The sequence below is a fragment of the Pholcus phalangioides genome, unplaced genomic scaffold (assembly GCF_987345545.1).
Source record: "Pholcus phalangioides strain wild (caught in Gottingen) unplaced genomic scaffold, Ppha-v1.0 ptg000002l_1, whole genome shotgun sequence".
NCBI lineage: Eukaryota > Metazoa > Arthropoda > Arachnida > Araneae > Pholcidae > Pholcus > Pholcus phalangioides.
This window is the reverse complement of record NW_028301595.1, coordinates 2239146-2258193: the sequence shown is the minus strand read 5'-3', so window position 1 is coordinate 2258193 and position 19048 is coordinate 2239146. Positions and strand designations below refer to the sequence as shown.

The 19048-nt window shown below is 36.1% G+C and overlaps 1 protein-coding gene across 2 annotated transcripts in view; it reads right to left on the bottom strand.

Moving 5' to 3' along the window:
* Positions 1-1489: 1489 nt before the first annotated feature.
* unc-119 (unc-119 lipid binding chaperone) overlaps positions 1490-19048 on the bottom strand; it is a 72579-nt gene continuing 55020 nt past the window's right edge. Inside the window, exons 2-6 of one of the 2 annotated variants that reach the window (XM_089236955.1) lie at positions 18635-18847; positions 16320-16433; positions 5910-6021; positions 5030-5202; positions 1490-3282 (exon numbers count right to left, since the gene is read on the bottom strand). In XM_089236955.1, the coding sequence (XP_089093081.1) occupies positions 3164-3282; positions 5030-5202; positions 5910-6021; positions 16320-16433; positions 18635-18821 (705 nt within the window). In that variant the 5' untranslated portion in view covers positions 18822-18847 and the 3' untranslated portion in view covers positions 1490-3163. Of the gene's footprint in view, positions 3283-5029; positions 5203-5909; positions 6022-16319; positions 16434-18634; positions 18951-19048 lie in introns of those variants that run through there. The other variant, XM_089236951.1, reaches the window with a different exon arrangement.

The following is a 19048-nucleotide window of genomic DNA, read 5'->3' as shown; positions in this document are numbered from 1 at the left end:
GTAAAATTATGAAAATTCATTATCGCAAGCTCAGACTTTTCTCAAGCGTGAAGCGCGATTCAATTTTCCATCAAAAATTCAGAAATGACTCAAAGCATATAAAATTCTGGCAGGATTTTTTCCAAGTTAATCGAACATTTTATTTTCCATTCAGTAAACGTTTTTTTTTCAGCATATTTTAAAGTTCCAGCAAAAGGGGGAAAAAGACAGTTAAAAGAAAAAAAAAAGGTGAATATTCTCAAGAATTATTAGAGTTCATACATTTATAGAAAAAATTTGGTATTTCCTCTGCTATCGAGCTTTATATAGCTGCCATAATAAAAGAAACAAATGCATACAATAAAAAGAAACAAAACTCGAAATAACATCCTCTAACACCACAAGCCCAACTCCCATTTAAATACATCTAAGAACATCAAGTACATTAAAGGAAGGGAAACCTACTTATCATCTAAGCATGCAAGCTCATATTGCAAACACCAAGCCCTGTGAAAAAATGTCTGGATAAAGCTGGCAGTGAACAAATTAAAAAAAAAAACCACAGAAGCAAACATATAAATTGTATATACAACAAACACACATACAATATTGCACATCAATTATAAATTCCTATTCTTCAGAGATGAACATCTCGACTTAACAAAAGACTATTACACACAAGAACTAGGTTCTTTCATTCACCAAAAAATATACATATCTCACTGGGCCAGAGACAAAAAAAAAGACTAAGTGTAGCTAAACGTTGGGCTATCAGCAAAGTACCTCATGCAGCACCGAATAGATTCATTCAGAGATATAAACAATCAGGACTTTTAAAAAAAAAAGCCAATTTATGAGTATTTTGCTTCAATTTTTTTTATATGTGTTTGTAATATATAGTTATTACTAAAACAAGATTATTCAAAATAAGAAAAATATCAATTAAATAAAGACTCTGGGTTAGTAAGGCATTGCATCATAAGGAAACGAGCATGCAGTGAAGATCAAGATCTAATTCCACGAGAGTCGCAAAGAATAAGGTATACAAAATTCTCAATATGATAGTCAATCATTGTTTGAATGGTCAATTGTATCAATGAATTGATTCAGTTATTAGTATAGGTGGTTCCCAACTTTTATGCTTCAAGTACCCCACAGGAAATGCATAGGATGCTTATGCACCCATAGAAAAGCGAAAGAGGTGTTCCAGTATCCCTACACATGTTTATAAGATGTGTGCACTCTTATAAACATGGCCGGTCACAACTGGGGAAAGGAAGATGGTCTGGTGTCCTGGTGCTGGACAAGGAAGGGCACCAAGTTTGCTCTCTTTTTATTTATTCAAAATTACAAGGTGGGCTTCCAAAAGACATTTGTCCTGGGTGACAGAATCAGATTTTGTTTTTAGTTGCAGGCTGGTCTCATGCCCTGGGCACTAAACACCCAAGGCGGGGGGGGGGGGGCATAAATTTCATTCGGAAACCTCTCCTTCAACATTATAAGGGGGCGTCAAAATTTGAGCTTGCCCCGGGTGACCAAGCATCTCGTTGTGGCCTAGTGTGTACAGCATAAAATGCACAGGAAACTTGTTTACATTCAGAAATGTGTAGGTGGAGGGGACTCTTTCATATCCCTAGCAATACTTAGGAGCTGTTACTGTTCCTAGAAATGAGCAGGAAGCTTGTGTAATCTTTTGTATATTGTGTTACGAGAAATTTTTTGCACATTACTTTACTCGTTTCTTGTCATTGATGATTGTTTTCTGCATACCACCGAATGACCCATTACTTACAACCAAGGGTATGTGCATTGCTGATATAAAACAACTGAGGCGCATGTTAGGTTGACATTAATGAAGCCAGAGGTTGGATGAGATGTTTGTAAGATATTTTAAAATAAACTATTTTCTCTAAGGTGCAGCATGTAAAAAGTTCAGGCATCTCTGGTATAAATATATCATCATAGGTACAAATGCATTCAATTTTGGTCTAACTTTTTAAATCTTTTTCCTTTGTTTATGTTATGGTAAAAGTGCAAGACTGGAATGACATGAATTATACTTCGCCACACACTAACTTGGTATACTCCAATTTACTATAGTTAAGGAATTGGGTTGGAAAAGAAGGCATCATATCTCGGGAGTCGCCTCAAGCTCATTAGGAAAGATATATTTTTATATATATTCTCACCCCCGTTCCCTCAGATTAAACCTGGGCCTGATAGCAACCTTCACAGTGGTAGATGAACATCATGCCACTCGGGCGCTAAATTAAGTGAACTGGAAAAAATCCTAAACATGCTTGTGAAGGGGCACACTTAAGGCTTTCATCAAAGCATTTACCAACATCGACAGATGAAACATTAAATAGAATCAGTGGGCACCAAAATTATTATAAATTTATTAATTAGCTGATCATTGATTTATTCTCAGTAAACACTGATAATTTAATAATCAACTGATATTATTGATCATATACTACTTGCACACAATTTCTGTGTGTGTGCATGTTTAATTATAAATTCTGTGAATGATATTGCTTATTACATGAAGCCATGCATTCCAAAACAAAATATTTAAAGTTATGTGATGATGCTCATAAAGTCCACATATTTTAGAATTTACATTTATCCATCTCCAGCCCTTTACCATAACATATATACTGCATGAGACTTCAGAAATTTCAGTTATAGCTGTTCTGAAGAAGTTAAGCCTAATTGATGTAAGCATGAGAATAACAACATCTCCCGAGAATTAAAACATATATGTAGTATTATGTCTCTGTCTGACAAGGCAAAGTTATTTGTTCATTCCTTTGAAGTTATTTGAGGTAGTTTGCTGATAGCCGAACCTATCAAATTCAGTATAAAAGTCTGTAGCTACAAATCGATCTGATTGTTAGTGAATCAGGAAAACAACAAAATACAAAGTTCTCACTCTATTCCATGTAGAAACATTACAAAGGGTTTTTCCTATGCCTTGCCAGTCCATTTTTATAAGATACTTTTTTATACACGACAACTTTCATTATAAATAACAGAAGCAGAGAGATCACATGTTTAGTCTTAATCAACAACATAAAGATTTAGTGCAGCACGGCAACGTGTGTGAGTGTGTGTGTGTGAGAGAGAGATTCCTTTTTTTCTTCTCTTCTTTCAATGAGTGAATAAGCATAAAACCAATCATTTAGTCTTGCAGGCCGCCATTGTATGCGTAATCAGCTTTGTTGTGCATTATCAGACGATCATTGACAAAGTAAAAGCTGTCTGATCTTGTCTCAAACGGGTTATGAATCATCTCCTCACCTGTAAAAACAAAAGCTGTATCAAACTACAGCTTATACAGACAAGGTGAGAACACTGAATTTTATAATACAGCAGAACCTCAATAACTTGACATCTGCTTACATCCACATGTTTTTCTATTTCCATGGGGTGTCAAGTTATACAAATACAAATAGAAAAAAACATCACAAAAGACAAAATACCCAATCAGGTGGCTGATAAAAATATGCCCATAGAAAATATGGATGCCATATATTTCAAAAATACAGCAACCCAATTAAAAATGCCTAAGTATGGATAGCTTCTCAATTTACCCCAACATGTTCATCATATTTCTTTTTAAACATGTCAATTGTGTTACAGTTTACTACCTCCGGGGGTAAGCTATTCCATTTATTAACAACCCTATCAGAGAAAAATTCCCTGCGACACCATAACATTGCATTGTCCCTCACCAATCGATACTAGTGTCCCCTTGTAAAAGCAGTCGATTGACGGTGTACTAATAATTCATGGTCCATCCTATCCATCCTGCTGAAAATTTTGAACACTTCGATCATGTCTCCTCGTCACCTGCTTTCATCCAATGTAAACAGTCAAAAAATGAAGTCTCCATAACTCAAGCCACGTGTACCAATAAGGACATGCATAGCTCTTCTCTGCACCCGTTCAACCAAGTTAATGTCCCTCTGTAGGTATGGTCTCCAAAACCTTAGTTCCTCCTGGACTGGAGTATGTTGTAAGTCTCGGAAAAGTGGAAGAATGACTTTAGGAGAACGCGAAGAGACTTTTTTGAAAATAAGACCAAGTATTCTATTTGATTTTTTGACCACCGCTGAACAGCGTTCAGAAAACCTACGTCGTCAATGAGAATTCCCAAATTGGTGAACCTACTTGCATCCGGGTTAGAGACACCATTCAACTCGTAAGAGAACCGTGGGTTGTTCGAATCAAAATGAGCGACCATGCACTTGTCAACACTAAACATCATACTACATTCATTTGCCCATGCTCCAATCCTGTTCAAGTTTGTCTGGAGCAACTCCCTATCACTTTGATTCCATACTACCCCATTAGCTTCACTTCATCTGCGATATTGCTAGCAATCCCATCGATACCCTGATCGAGTTTATCGATAAAAAGTGAAAAAAGTTAGTAAGGTTTTATTTCACTTCACCTCATTACATGTGTATAATGTGCCTGTATATTGTTTAAAAATTTTATATTCTATCATCTACAAATTCATGTTTTGATCTGCTGCAGTTTTCTATGAAAAGTTTTCATATTGAGAATAATACTGAATTAGGTGGAAAAAAGCATATTTTGATTGCCAGAAGATCTGCTATTCATGAATGAGCAGTGCAGTTGTCTGAAATAACTCCCCATTTAAAACATTTTGATCTAGTTTTCTCAACCATCTTCAACTCAAAATCTTTAGAAATCATTCACAATAATTTAAACATGTCCATGTGTGATTTTCTAGACTATTCTGGCACAGATCCAGGGCAATTTGTCAAAAAGGGGGGGGGAATGATTCATTGTGTAGGTTTTTTTGGATCCTCCCATATTTTGCAGAATGAACTAATTTTTCACACATTATTCAGCTCTTGAGAGGGGCCATCGCCACATGTAAAATTTGAGTATCTTAATTACAATAAAATATTGAAGAAAATAATGGTGACTGATACATCAAGGCACAGTATAACAGGGCACTGCTTAAAATAATTACATTCTTTCTCAAGCATACGTTACTGTAAAAGATACTCACAGACTTCTGGGTCCAGCGTTGGAAACTCATAAATGTGCTCGCACGTATTTTTACTATTCGGAATGCAAAAACCAAATTCAAAGTCAAATGTCTTGAGCAATTTATCCCGAAAAAAATGTCGTTCAATCATACGGAATTTGTTGACAGGTTTCTCTCCAACAGTAAACTCGACGCTGCATAGAAAATAAATAAAAGAAAAACCAATGTAAATTCCACATCAACTTTTACATGGAACTTTTTAGCAAAAATAGCATATAACATTTGTTTTTAATACACCATTACCCCGACTTTTATCACCTTGCATTTACTTCATCTCATCGTGAAAATGATTTTTTTTTTTCTGAATTAGTCACAACGTCACATTCTAAGAAGGGAAATGGTTTCTCGGAAAATAGAATTGAAGAGACGAATAGATAAGAAATAGGGGGTAACTATAATTTACGAGCAATTCCAGTAACTTTTGCCATCCGAATTATTTTATGCTAGTGATTCAGTGTCAGTAGAAATAAATTAAATTATGATCATTAAGTATTTTAGATTACTGCCATTAGATTTTGGCAAAATTTAGTTGCCTCATTATTTTTACAATATATCAATGGTAAAAGTGATCTCAGCTCATGTTGTTAGTCTTGTATGAATTATTGATGTAAGTCTGGGTATAACTGTATATCTTTCCACAGTTCATGAGGCAGTTATTTTCTCAAAAAAAATTCGAGAACACAAACTGAGCTGCAGTCGCATTCACAAGCAGAAGCAAGTAAATGACAACAAAAAAATATTATAATGGATTTTTGGATTCATCTTGGATTTCACTATACATAATCCTGCACTTTTGCTTATATACAATAACACATTTTTAAAAACAAAATAAAATACATACGTGGCCCCAACTGTTTTCAGTTTCAGAAACTGAGGAGTGAATTGATAACGCACGAAACGACCAGCATTAGGATCAATATCTTCTTGGTCTTGATCTCGTTCATCTTCATCCTCTGCAATAAGATGAAAATGGTTGTTCATTCCATTATATTAGCAGCAATCACATTCAATTGTCATACAAAGCACAGCTAACAGTAAAATGTGGCTAGAACTCGTGTAAAATTAGACACAAAATTTCTGAACATACCAGGGTGGTCTTGACCTGATGTAGATAAAACTATTTGTAATTTCAACATGAATCTGATTTTCAATATTGTCTCTCCCTAAAGCCAAATACAGGAGGATCCTAATTCCCTGCTATTCGTAATTGTGTAACTTTTTTTTTTCCAGAAGGCTTTGCATGCATACTTGGGATTTTCTTGATCCTGAATCAAGACATAAAATTCCTTTAGAAAACATTGAATAGGGGATTCAAGTGTATATTTATGCCAGCCACATTTTTCTTGCTTCTGTAGCGATTCACTGCAAAATACTGCTTTCAGCTTCAATAATCTCTTGATAAAAAAAAACACATTTTCTTCCACAGAACACCAAACACTGGCCTATGTCATGCTTCTGACAGATGATTTCTGGTGTTGTTGTACTATTTGGATACCTTCATATATACACATATAAATATATATATATATATATATATATATATAAAAATATATATATATAAATATATATATATATATATATATATATATATATATATATATATATATATATATATATATATATATATATATATATATATATATATATATATATATATATATATATATATATATATATATATATATATATATATATATATATATATATATATATATATATATATATATATATATATATAAAAATATATATATATAAAAATATATATATATATATATATATATATATATAAAAATATATATATATAAAAATATATATATATATATATAAAAATATATATATATAAAAATATATATATATAAAAATATATATATATATATATAAAAATATATATATATATATATATATATAAAAATATAATATATATATATATAAAAATATATATATATATATATATATATAAAAATATAATATATATATATATAAATATATATATATATATATATATATATAAAACCAAGGGCACTCTCAATGCACAGTAGAAAAATTAAATAAAATTATGAATCAAAATAGAATGAAGTTCATGAAAATTTTAAAACAAGATTGTTCCTTCTAAAGTTACTCGTATCATGAGTATCCCATGCCTCCAATACACTTTTCACTTTTCTCATATATGGTAACTAGGGATTGGACGAATAGAGATTTGGTCGAATACCAAATATTTGGCGGCAGAATATAGATTTTCTTAAAATTCATCATAATTATAAAAATTGTTTTAATTGAAAATAAAATTATTGGTAATTTTTCAAATGATTGACATATTGAATTTTAATTTATGCAATTTATTAAATATTAAAAAACTGATAATTAAAATATTTTCATTGCCATGACACTGACGATCAAATTTAACAATGATATATTGTATTTTAATATTACTTACAGAATCAATTTTTTTAACGCTCGTTACAATTTCACATCTTAATGAAGAAAAATGTCAACAATTTATGTACTCTCAACTAGAAATGCATCATAGAATTTCAGACTTATTTTGCCTCTTTAGATGTTCATTGCCCCTTTTGCCTCTTTCAGTAGCTCAATATACATCTTGTCTAGATACATCCGTCAGTTAGTGAAGTTGTGTAATTCATGCTCCCTTCCACCTACAATTTATTGTCAATTCTGAACGGCAGTCTTTTTTTATACTCATCCAGAGGTTGGTTCGTAACCCCTGGATGTGGGACTTTCTTGCGGTAGCAATCTTTTTCTTCAGTTATGTCACCGTTTTCTGTTTTCCGTTTTCAGGAAAGTTTGAATTATTCAAAATATGAGGGAAGAAAATCATATTAACCAGGTAGTTTTATCATTAAATTGAATATGAAACTGAAGAATTCTCAAAATTTGAACTGTATAAAAATTCAAATTAACACCAAAAAAAAAAAATTGCCTGTACATGCAACTTCTGGGTTGTTAGGCCATGTTCAGGATCTGAATTTTTTGGACCATGAATGACTTAACAGCCTGGAAGTTGCATAAATTTCATAGTGTTAATGCTATTATCAATGACTATTTATCAAATATCAGGTGATTGAATTACATCTCAAGCATTCAAAACTAAATCACCATTTATCAAGTATTTTCTAACAAATGTTTGCTGTTGGCAGGCCACCCCTTCCTTCTATCATATTCTGGTCGTAGCCCCGCACTAATCCAGTATTTTTTTTCACTGTCCCCCCTCCAAAGCAAATTTACAACGTGCGAAAAAGGATTCACCCGGGTCAACAGGCTGGGGGGGGGGGGACATGTTGGTCTGGAGGTAACCAGACTGCTGGAACCTCATATTTGGATAAAATAGTTGTTGATACAATACTACCAGTGCCACCTCTGCTTGATCATTTTCCTGACCAAAAGTACCAAAGGAAGAAACATTATTCAAAATCTTAATCTTCCAAATGTTTTCACAGAGTTTGTTTTTTCCCTTCATAGAACTTTCCCTAGACTTTTATACAATATTTGCATACTCATATGACTTTTGCCAAATATTTTACATTCTCTCGAACTTTTCCTAACCATTTTTAATTTCCCTGACTTCTCAGGGAAAGTGCTCAGTATCGGAAACTCTGTGGTACGAACGAAAATGTATAACAGACATTACCACGCAAAATCTGAAGTTCACTGTAGAAAGGTGCTGCATTAATTCTAAGATATGCTACGAATGCTTCCCCAACATACAAATACAAATACAACGCCACAACAGGCAAAATGCCCAACGAGGCGGCTGATAAAAAGATGCCCATAAAAATATGGTTGTCATATGTTTCAAAAATACAGCAACCCAATTAAAAATGCAATTAACACAAATTACAAACAATATATACACATGATAAAATATTATACAATGCCCATAAAGAATACTTATGGTTGTCTTATTCTAAGAATGGATAGCTTCTCGATTTACCCCAACATGTTTATCGTATTTCTTTTTAAACGTGTCAATTGTGTTACAATTTACTACCTCCGGGGGTAAGCTATTCCATTTATTAACAACCCTATTAGGGAAAAATTCCCTGCGACACCATAACCTTGCATTGTCCCTCACCAATCGATACTGGTGTCCCCTTGTAAAAGCAGTCGATTGGCGGTGTACTAAAAGTTCATGGTCCATCCTATCCATCCCATTGAAAATTTTGAACACTTCGATCATATCTCCTCGACACCTGCGTTCATCCAATGTAAACATATTCAAAAAATGAAGTCTTTCTTCATAACTCAAGCCCTGTGTGCCAATAAGGACACGCGTAGCTCTTCTCTGCACCCCTTCAACCAAGTCTATGTCCCTCTGTAGGTATGGTCTCCAAAACCTTACAGCATACTCTAGTCCAGGACGAACTAAGCCTCGAAAAAGCGGAAGAATGACTTTAGGAGAACGCGAAGAGACATTTTTGAAAATGAGACCAAGCATTCTATTCGCTTTTTTGACCACCGCTGAACAATGTTCAGAAAACTTAAGTCGCTCGTCAATGAGAATTCCCAAATCGGTGACTCTAGTTGCATCCGGGATAGTGACACCATTCAACTCGTAAGAGAACCGTGGGTTGTTCGAACCAAAATGAGCGACCATGCACTTATCTACGCTAAACGTCATGCTCCATTCATTTGCCCATGCTGCAATCTTGTTTAAGTTGGTCTGGAGCAACTCCCTATCGCTTTCATTCCCGATTACCCTCATTAGCTTCACATCATCTGCGAATTTGCTAGTAATTCCATCGATACCCTGATCGAGTTTATCGATAAAAAGTGAAAAAAGTATGGGGCCAAGGACACTTCCCTGAGGAACTCCACTTGTGACGTCTGTCCAACCAGAGAATTCCCCGTTCACCATAACTCGTTGCGACCTGTCTCTTAACCACGATTCTATCCAATTCAGCAAGTTGCCCCCTATTCCAATCTCGTGTAAACGCTTCAAGAGTTTGCCATGTTGGACCCGATCGAATGCCTTCTGGAAATCAAGGTAAACAACGTCGACATTTTTGCTCTTACCCAAAGCCTTAGTCACGTAATCATAGAAGCAAAGGAGGTTAGTTACACATGACTTCCCCTTCCTGAACCCATGCTGATTATCCGACAATACATTATTCTCGTCTATCCACTTCACAAACTGCCTTTTGATGATAATTTCCAAAATTTTCGAGAGGGAGCTCGTCAAACTCACTGGACGATAATTAGACACCACTTCTCTACTACCCTTCTTAAATATCGGAACAACGTTAGCCAGTTTCCAATCTCTCGGGACGATACCCTCAGCAACACTACTCCTGTATATCTGTGCGACTGGCCCCAACAATTCATTAGCACCTTCCCTGAGAACCCTGGGATAGATATCATCTGGTCCTGGTGCTTTGCTTGCACATACATTTCTTAGAAGATTTAGGACCTCCACGTCTTCCACTTGAATATCGTTGAGCGTTTTATTACCCCATGCAACACCCGTATATCGAATATCATTATCTCCATTAAAAACCGACGCGAAAAAGTCATTGAAAGCACTACACATGCCTACATTGCTCTCTACTTTTGAGCCTCCTATCGAGAGGGGGCCAACTGTCCCCTTACATCCATTATTGACGTATCGAAAAAATGATTTTGGGTCAGAGCCAATGTTATCTGCCAACCTAGATTCAACTTGCTTTTTACTATCCCTTATCGCTTTCTTCAACAGTCTTCTTTTATCAGTAAACAATGATAGGTCACCTCGTCCACTTTTATACTCTCTGAATGCTCTTTTCTTTTCAAGATAAAGGTTCCGCACGCTATCCGTGAACCATAGAGGGTGTGATGTACAAACACGCTTTTTTCGAACAAAGGGTATGACGTCGTGCAAAACAGAGGACAGCTTCGTACTAAATTCTTCCCATTGACTTACCACCCCTACTGATTCCAACCGGTCTTTGAAAACTTCCGCTAACCTTCTTCGCAAAACATCAAAGTTAGTTCTCCGAAAACAAGGAACCAATCTTTTGTTATCAACCTTACCCGAGGAAAAGTTACAGTGAAATCTGACGATACGATGATCACTGGAAGAAAACTCTTCCCCCACCGAAACATGTTCAACTAGATCCTCAGAACTAGTAAGAACTAAATCCAAAATAGCAGTACCCCTAGTGGCTTCTGATACATGCTGATACAAAAAATTTTCGAGCACCAACTTAAGAAAGTCTCTTTCATACTGATTTCCAGATGAAAGGTTCTCCCAATCAATACCCGGGTAATTGAAATCCCCTAGTATGAGAACCCTCTTTCGCTTACACATGTAGGAAATTTCATCATGCATTTTGGCGATATAGTTTTGATCCCTATTCGGTGGATTGTAACAAACCCCAACAATAAGCTTATGACGTCTTTTGTTCTCAAGTTCAACCCATATGGTTTCAATATCACTTCTCTGCACGTTACACTCTCTAGCCTTCAAACATGATTTCACGTATATCAACACTCCACCCCCTTTCCTATCAGATCTATTTCTCAAAAAAGTATCGTATCCGGAGATGTGTAAGAAATACCTTCTAGTACAGTAAAATCTGAAACAAAGAATTTAGTATGGCTGATAAAAAAGAATCTCACTATTAACCGTTTAAAGGCCAATGTTCCATAAATGAAACATAGTTTTTATTTACAAAAATATCAGATAAAAATTGATTTAAACATTTCCGGTTTTTTATCGTATATAGAGAAGAGTTCAAAGTATTTTTTGAAATAAATTCGGAAACTTTAGGTCGATATAAAATTTTTTTGACTGAATTTTGGAATTTGGCATTTTTTCCCCGATTTTGAGTAAAATTTGCCAAAATTTCAATTTTGAAGTAAATTGAAAATTATTTTGTGTGTTTCTACCACTTAATATATCAATCAAAGTAAATCAATTAGTTTCTTTGTACTGTTAAAACGTTAAAGAGCTACGCGTGTTAAAAAATGTATGTTCCATTTATGGAACATTGGCCTTTCAAGAGAGCAGGATTCTAGGGCGTAGCCGGTCAATTTGTCGTGCTCAACTCGTCACGCCTCAATTTGTCGCGGTACAAATTCGTCGCAGTGCCAATTTGTCGCGGTACAAGTTTGTCGCAGTATCAATTCGTCACAGTACAAATTTGTCGCAGCTCCAATTCGTCGCGATACAAATTTGTCGCAGTGTCAATTCGTCGCAATGCAAATTTGTCGCAGTGTCAATTCGTCGCAATGCAAATTTGTCGCAGTGTCAATTCGTCGCGGTACAAATTTGTCGCAGCTCCAATTCGTCGCGATACAAATTCGTCGCAGCTCCAATTCGTAGCTGAACAAGTTTGCCGCCGTGTCAATTCGTCGTGACGTCAATTTATATATTACAGCGCAGAATCAATTCGTCTAACCGTCGATTCTTCACTGTACATGTTCCACGCGAGCTTGTATGTAGGTTTTTGTCTTACACGTGAAATAAAAACATGAACGAAAGTGTACACGCAATTAACTGAAAATAATTAATTTTTGTCAATGCAGAAAGGTCATCGAAATTAAAATTACAATATCAATTACATTTAAAAATTTAACTGCATATAAAAGTTTAATTATATTTGAAAATTCGGTTAGAAAAATTTGAAATGTTAAATAATTGATTTTTGCTGTGATAAAATTTCAATATCATGTGGAAAAATTTCGGTTTGTATGATATTCCCCAAATTACAGTGAGCCTTTCTTTAACGGTAAATTTCTATCTGCCCCATGGGCTCGCGAGATTCTCCCGCCCCTCCCCCCCTTCAAGAGTCACCAACATTTACCATTACAGTATCTCCATAAGAACCTGAAATATTTAATTAATTAATAATTCAATTAAATTAATATTTAATTTTCACCGTATAAGCCGCACTTCCCGCTTTTGTTGGGATTTCTATTTCTCACAGCGAAGGGAGTTGGGCGCAGATCAAGGATGGAAATGTACAGTGCTTATGAATGACGATTCGATGAAGTTTTCATAATGCCCACAGGATGAGCACCGACAAAGGCAATGTAATCACCAATAAGAAAGATGACTATGGGTCAGTCGCATAGATACAATATAACCATTAATCTTATGTTTATAATCAGTCGCATATCTTTGGCTGGCTTGTTTGAATATTTTCACATAGTTTTCATTAGCGTCTAAGCTTTTGATACAAGGCTGGTGTGCTTGGTCTACGGCTCCAGTGAACGATTAGTAAAAATTTCTTAGAAAAAAGCCTTTGTCGGTGCTCATCCTGTGGGCATTATGAAAACTTCATCGCATCATCATTCATAAGCACTGCACATTTCCACCCTTGATCTGTGCCCAACTCCCTTCGCTGTGAGAAATAGAAATCCCAACAAAAGCGGGAAGTGTGGCTTATACGGTGAAAATTAAATATTAATTTAATTTAATTATTAATTAATTAAATATTTCGGGTTCTTATGGAGATACTGTAATGGTAAATGTTGGTGACTCTCGAAGAGGGGGGGGGGGAACTCTCGAGCCCATGGGGCAGATAGAAATTTACCGTTAAAGAAAGGCTCACTGTAATTTGGGGAATATCATACAAACCGAAATTTTTCCACATGATATTGAAATTTTATCACAGCAAAAATCAATTATTTAACATTTCAAATTTTTATAACCGAATTTTCAAATATAATTAAACTTTTATATGCAGTTAAATTTTTAAATGTAAGTGATATTGTAATTTTAATTTCGAGTGTCATGTACATGAAGAATAATGATCTAATTAAAAGTCTGTTTTCATTCTTTTTACTCGAGAGTTGTTACTTTAGAGTTGAAAAAAAATCAAAAATCGATTGACATTTGCAGTGGTGACAAAGATGCTGTTGGTGCCCAGGGTACTTTATGGAATGGGTATGAGCACCCAGAGAAATGATTCAGAAATCAAAATTTCCTACTTCAAGATCAAGACAAGAACCCACAAGTTCCAAACACTTCCGGCATGCTTGGCCAGTCAAAGGTGCCGACATGAAGGAAACATTGAGGAGGGGGGGGGGCTGAAAATCGCCATTCATTCCGTTTATAAGGGACTCAAACCCGTACTCAGGGACTCAAATCCCGACAAAAAGTGGGAAATGCGGCTTATACGGTGGAAATTAAAATTTAAAAATTTATTTGATCTCAATTTTTTTATTTGGGTGAGCTCTTCAACATCCCTCACTGCGAGAAATGGAAATCCCGACAGAGATGCGACTTATATGGTAAAAATTAAATTTTAAAAATTTAATGACTTCAATGAATACTTTCCTTCATTTGTTAAAAATTAAAATAGATGGGCAGGGGGAACATTTCCAATAAATGAGAAAAAAAATTAGTTCCATTTTTTACGCCTAAAGCACCTACCCTATTTATAAGATCACAACAAACATGAATTTTAAAGCAATTCAAATTTGTCGCGATGAAATGAGCTTGCGACAAATTTGTATCGCGACGAAATGAGCCTGCGACAAATTTGTACCGCGACGAAATAAGCCTGCGACAAATTTGTACCGCGACGAAATGAGCCTGCGACAAATTTGTACCGCGACGAAATGAGCCTGCGACAAATTTGTACCGCGACGAGTTTGTAGCACGACGGATTGACACTGCGACAAACTGACTGCGACGAATTGTCCCGCGACAAGTTGAGCGCGACGAATTGACCTAGACCCATTCTAGGGATATCTAATGTGTAGTGCACTGCTTCGATTTTCCCATTCGAACCTCAGGTTGTTGTTATCGTTCGACATGTGTATATGGGCTAATTCTGGGTAATATGACACAGAGGAATGTGCTCTCTGGGGTGGATTGTTTACATTGGGTGAAAACTTTTTCATTCTTGCATTCTTAGAAATGTATATTTTTGCGAACTGCAGACTAATCAAACCGAGTTCGACAATCCTAGATAGCCTTGTTGTGTTCAGCTGAGTGTAACCATATCAAAAAGATATCACACATTAGAAGAAGCTGCAAGATATTTAGAAACTCTTTCAGATTCCTAATTAGAGGATGTAGATATATACCAGTTACGTGCTAATGAAAATGAACATCATGGATGAAGATGATAGTGTTGAAAATGATCTAGCATCAACAGTTGCAACTGATGTATGTGAAATGCTAAGTAATTTTTCAACAACAATGATGGGGTGTTAGAAAACTCCTAAAACGTGTTCTTCAAAAGAAGTTGTTCAGATAAAAAGGACCAAAACGTAAGTGTAACACTCAAGTTTCAAGAAAAGGCAAAACAGTTTTGAGCAATCCAAAAAAAAAATTGTTGCATGGGATAAAACAAAAAAGCTCTTTTTAGAATCCGATTGAAACCTCGGCTCTGGATTCCATTGGAAAAGATTTTCCATATGACCATTATAGCACGTTGGATAACTCATTCAGAGTTGCGAGAAACGGATCGTATTTCGCATTTAAATTCCGAAGAGAGGTGACAAGGTCTTCTATGAATGAAGGAGGGGTTAATTATTTGTCCACGTTGTCAACTGAAAAAAAGATGTCAGGTCATTTGATGGCCATTATATTGTGTCTGCGATGCGAGCACGGTATGCGGTTTGCAAAAATGTGTATAAATGCTACCAATGGAAAATGCTACGATGGACTGGTCCATCAAATATATATGTTTTACTTCTTTTATCACGGACATTAGAAAAAATTTTGAATTTTCTGCACTCATTTTTATGTTAAAAAAGCCAGTATGTGTTGCGAGTTTGAATTTGTAGTAGAAAATAAAAAATTTCATGTGATAACTGTACTCCAGAAATAACTAATTGTTAGAATATAGGCAATACCACTTTCCGCTTTCACCTCTCCTCAAGTGCCAATGTTCCATAAATTATGAAGTGCCATATTGAACATCGTGAAAAACAAAGAAAAAAATTTTTTTTCTTCAAATTTCAAAGTTGATCTATGTATGGGCATGTAAAAGGACCCCAAATTCCAAATTTCAGAACAATAAGTGACTTTGTTCATAGTTCGGCCTTTAAACGATTAAGAGCAGTTTGCACTGCATCATGAATGACCTATTTTGTCAGGAAATACTTATTTCTTACAATGATAAGTCTCTCATAACAGCAATTTTTCCAGTTATTGCGAGCCCTATGGTATACTAAAACAGAATTTTACTCAAGATTTCAAATATTGGGGGGGGGGGGGGGGAAGGGGGAAAGAACAAAAACACTATTTTCATTAAAATGAAGATTAATCGATAAATATATCATAAAAAATGTTTACCAGGTGGGGGTGGTTTGGCTATCTCGAATAGCACAGTCCCAGACTCCATATCCCGTATTTTGAAACGAATGAAGTCGATATCATACACATTAGCTTCTGGTGAGCAAAGGTAATCTAGAGGGAGATAATCATGGACTATTAACAAAAAATATTGTCAAAATAAGAATTATGACTAGTATCAAACTACAGTCAGACTCCTATATCTTTGATTTCTGATGTCTCAAAGACATCAGAAATTTGTCATAATATACAGTACAACATCATCTTATATACACTGAAAATCTTCTATAACGATATTTACCTATATAACAATATTGCTCTCTGGTCCCGATTTTGTGGTGTTTATACATTCCATCCATAAGATGTGACCGGTAAGTAGGGTTAATCACTTCTTTCAAAAATGCAAACAGCCCAACGGGCTGCCACATGAGCATTACATTCTTCTCCACTGAGTAAAGTAATTACAGAGTGGCCTGCCTAGGAGGCTGCATCTTTTTGCATGGCACCACAATGGAAGAACTGTCAGGACTAGACAACCGCTAACCGCTATCTAGAGCAGAGGAGGATTTATGGTTTTGCCGCCTGCAAGCTATAGAACTCTTTGCAGTCCTTTTCCATTGTCTAATTTTCTCGACCATTCATTCCTGAAATTTGTTGCTGTAACCTGCTAGTCCTCTACCCCCTTCTCTCTCAATACAACTTTGTCTCTGAGTCACATGCTTCCACACTTCCTAGGCCAATCCTATGATTACTATCTAGGTCACTGTTTCAGTCACTTACTGATATGTTTCCAGTTTTCCAGGTCACTCCCATGCTTGCACACTCTATCAATTCAACTCTTTTTGTCGCTCACTGACCTGATTCCCTACTCTGTCATTGTTTCGGGCACTTCCATGCTTGCATACTCACAAGACAACTCCTTTTGTTGCTCACTGACCTGATCCAATGTTCTCCAGGTCACTCTTATACTCATACACCCTCTAGATCACTCGATCAATCTTTTCATCACTCACGCGCTCACTATCTTTTGGTTGCTCTTAGACATAGTTCCTTGATCTCTCTGCAGAAGCGAATTTATAGGTTTGCCACCCTTTCTCCACTTGACCACTCATTCCTTGAATTTTCGGCCCTGGGCTATAGCCCACTTAGTTCCCCCCTCCAAAATACGCCAATGACTATGAGCCGCAACTAAACACTTTTTTGGCTGGAGCAAGCATACACCCCACTGCCGTGCCGCTTTAAATACATCATTTGAGGGAGAATTTAACACCCCTTCTGGTCCACCAACCACATCATCGAACCCACTTTTACCCACTTTTGGCTTGTAGGGGGGGGGGGGGGTCAAAATCCTAAGCCTGTGGGTTCCCTGTCTTGGAAAGAATTTCAAGCTATTTGCTTCATTAAGTAAAAGTGTTACTCAATGTAACTAAATAAAAGAATTTGTATATTCTATTTAACGGTCCCCTAAAATTTAGCAGCCTGGTGCAAATGCACCTTTGCACCTGTCCACCTAAGTCCTCCTCCTCTTAGCCAGATCATGGTCTGCTGCTGTGTCTCATTGAAGAGATTTTAGTAGGTGGTCGAAGACCTGGGCCTATGCTGGAAGTTGTAAGTGCACGTGTTGTGAACCTCACGCGAAGTTTGTTTCTGTGCAATGCTTGTTATGTCTAGGGCTGTCATCTACCACCAATTTTTTAACTAAGGGTAAAGTGTAATGACCGGCAAATTATACCGTTGCAAGCCTGTTGCTCTCTGTGACGAGATTTTTTAATGAGGATATCGTTTCCCATTCGCGACCTGCCTAAGTTTGACCCTACCCGCAATCATTTTCTCTTCAGCCTCTGTGTCTGGTAACGCTCGTCTTGGAATCGACTTAATCCAGAGGGACCACAAGCAGTTTATTTTCGGCATGAAATCAATTTAATTTTGAAAATAATGCAGTTATTAAGGCGTAATTGAAACAGTAAACAGAGTAAGAGCATCCTATTTCTTGGACACTTATCATCTTAGCTTTGTTATTTTTTTTCTTTCTTCCATTAATTATAAATGCTTTTTTCCAGTGCCTGTTTCAAGCATATTTAGTGCCTTTTGGACTGCCTATTTGGACCATTCTTAGTGCCTAAACTTCAGGGCACTATTTATTATATTGGACATCTACAATATTGCATTCATAGGTAGTACCAAAAAGATAAATATGGTGATTTACTGGTGATTGAACTCGGAACCACCGGACCGTAACGCACTGCGTACACGTAATAATCCTATACATATTTTATTACGTTATTTTAGATTTGGAAAAAAAGAGTGAAACGTACTTTCGGTGATTTTGGTGAGCCGCAGCACGTCCTCGGGAGTGATGATGTCCTTGTGGAGGAGCTCATCCTCGGCGACGACTTCATCCTCTTTCCTGCTGGATGAAGATTTCGACTGGCGTAACAGGCCTGAGTCCCGCTTCTTGGAGCTCGAAGTCAACGCCGCACTCGCGTTTTTGACTGCACTCATCAAAAGAATGAATTAAATAAAAATTCCTAACACGAGAAAAAAATCAAATTGAAAAATAAATAAAATACACGAATTTTTCTCCCAATTTCTTCTCCGAATGAGAGCGAGAGCGAGAGAGAGACAAGTTCGAGAGACGGACCAACGACCCACGACCACTGATGTGTGCGCCGAGAGGAAAAGAAAAAAAGGACTTTTGTTTTTGAATTCGCGGATTCTCTTAATGCTTG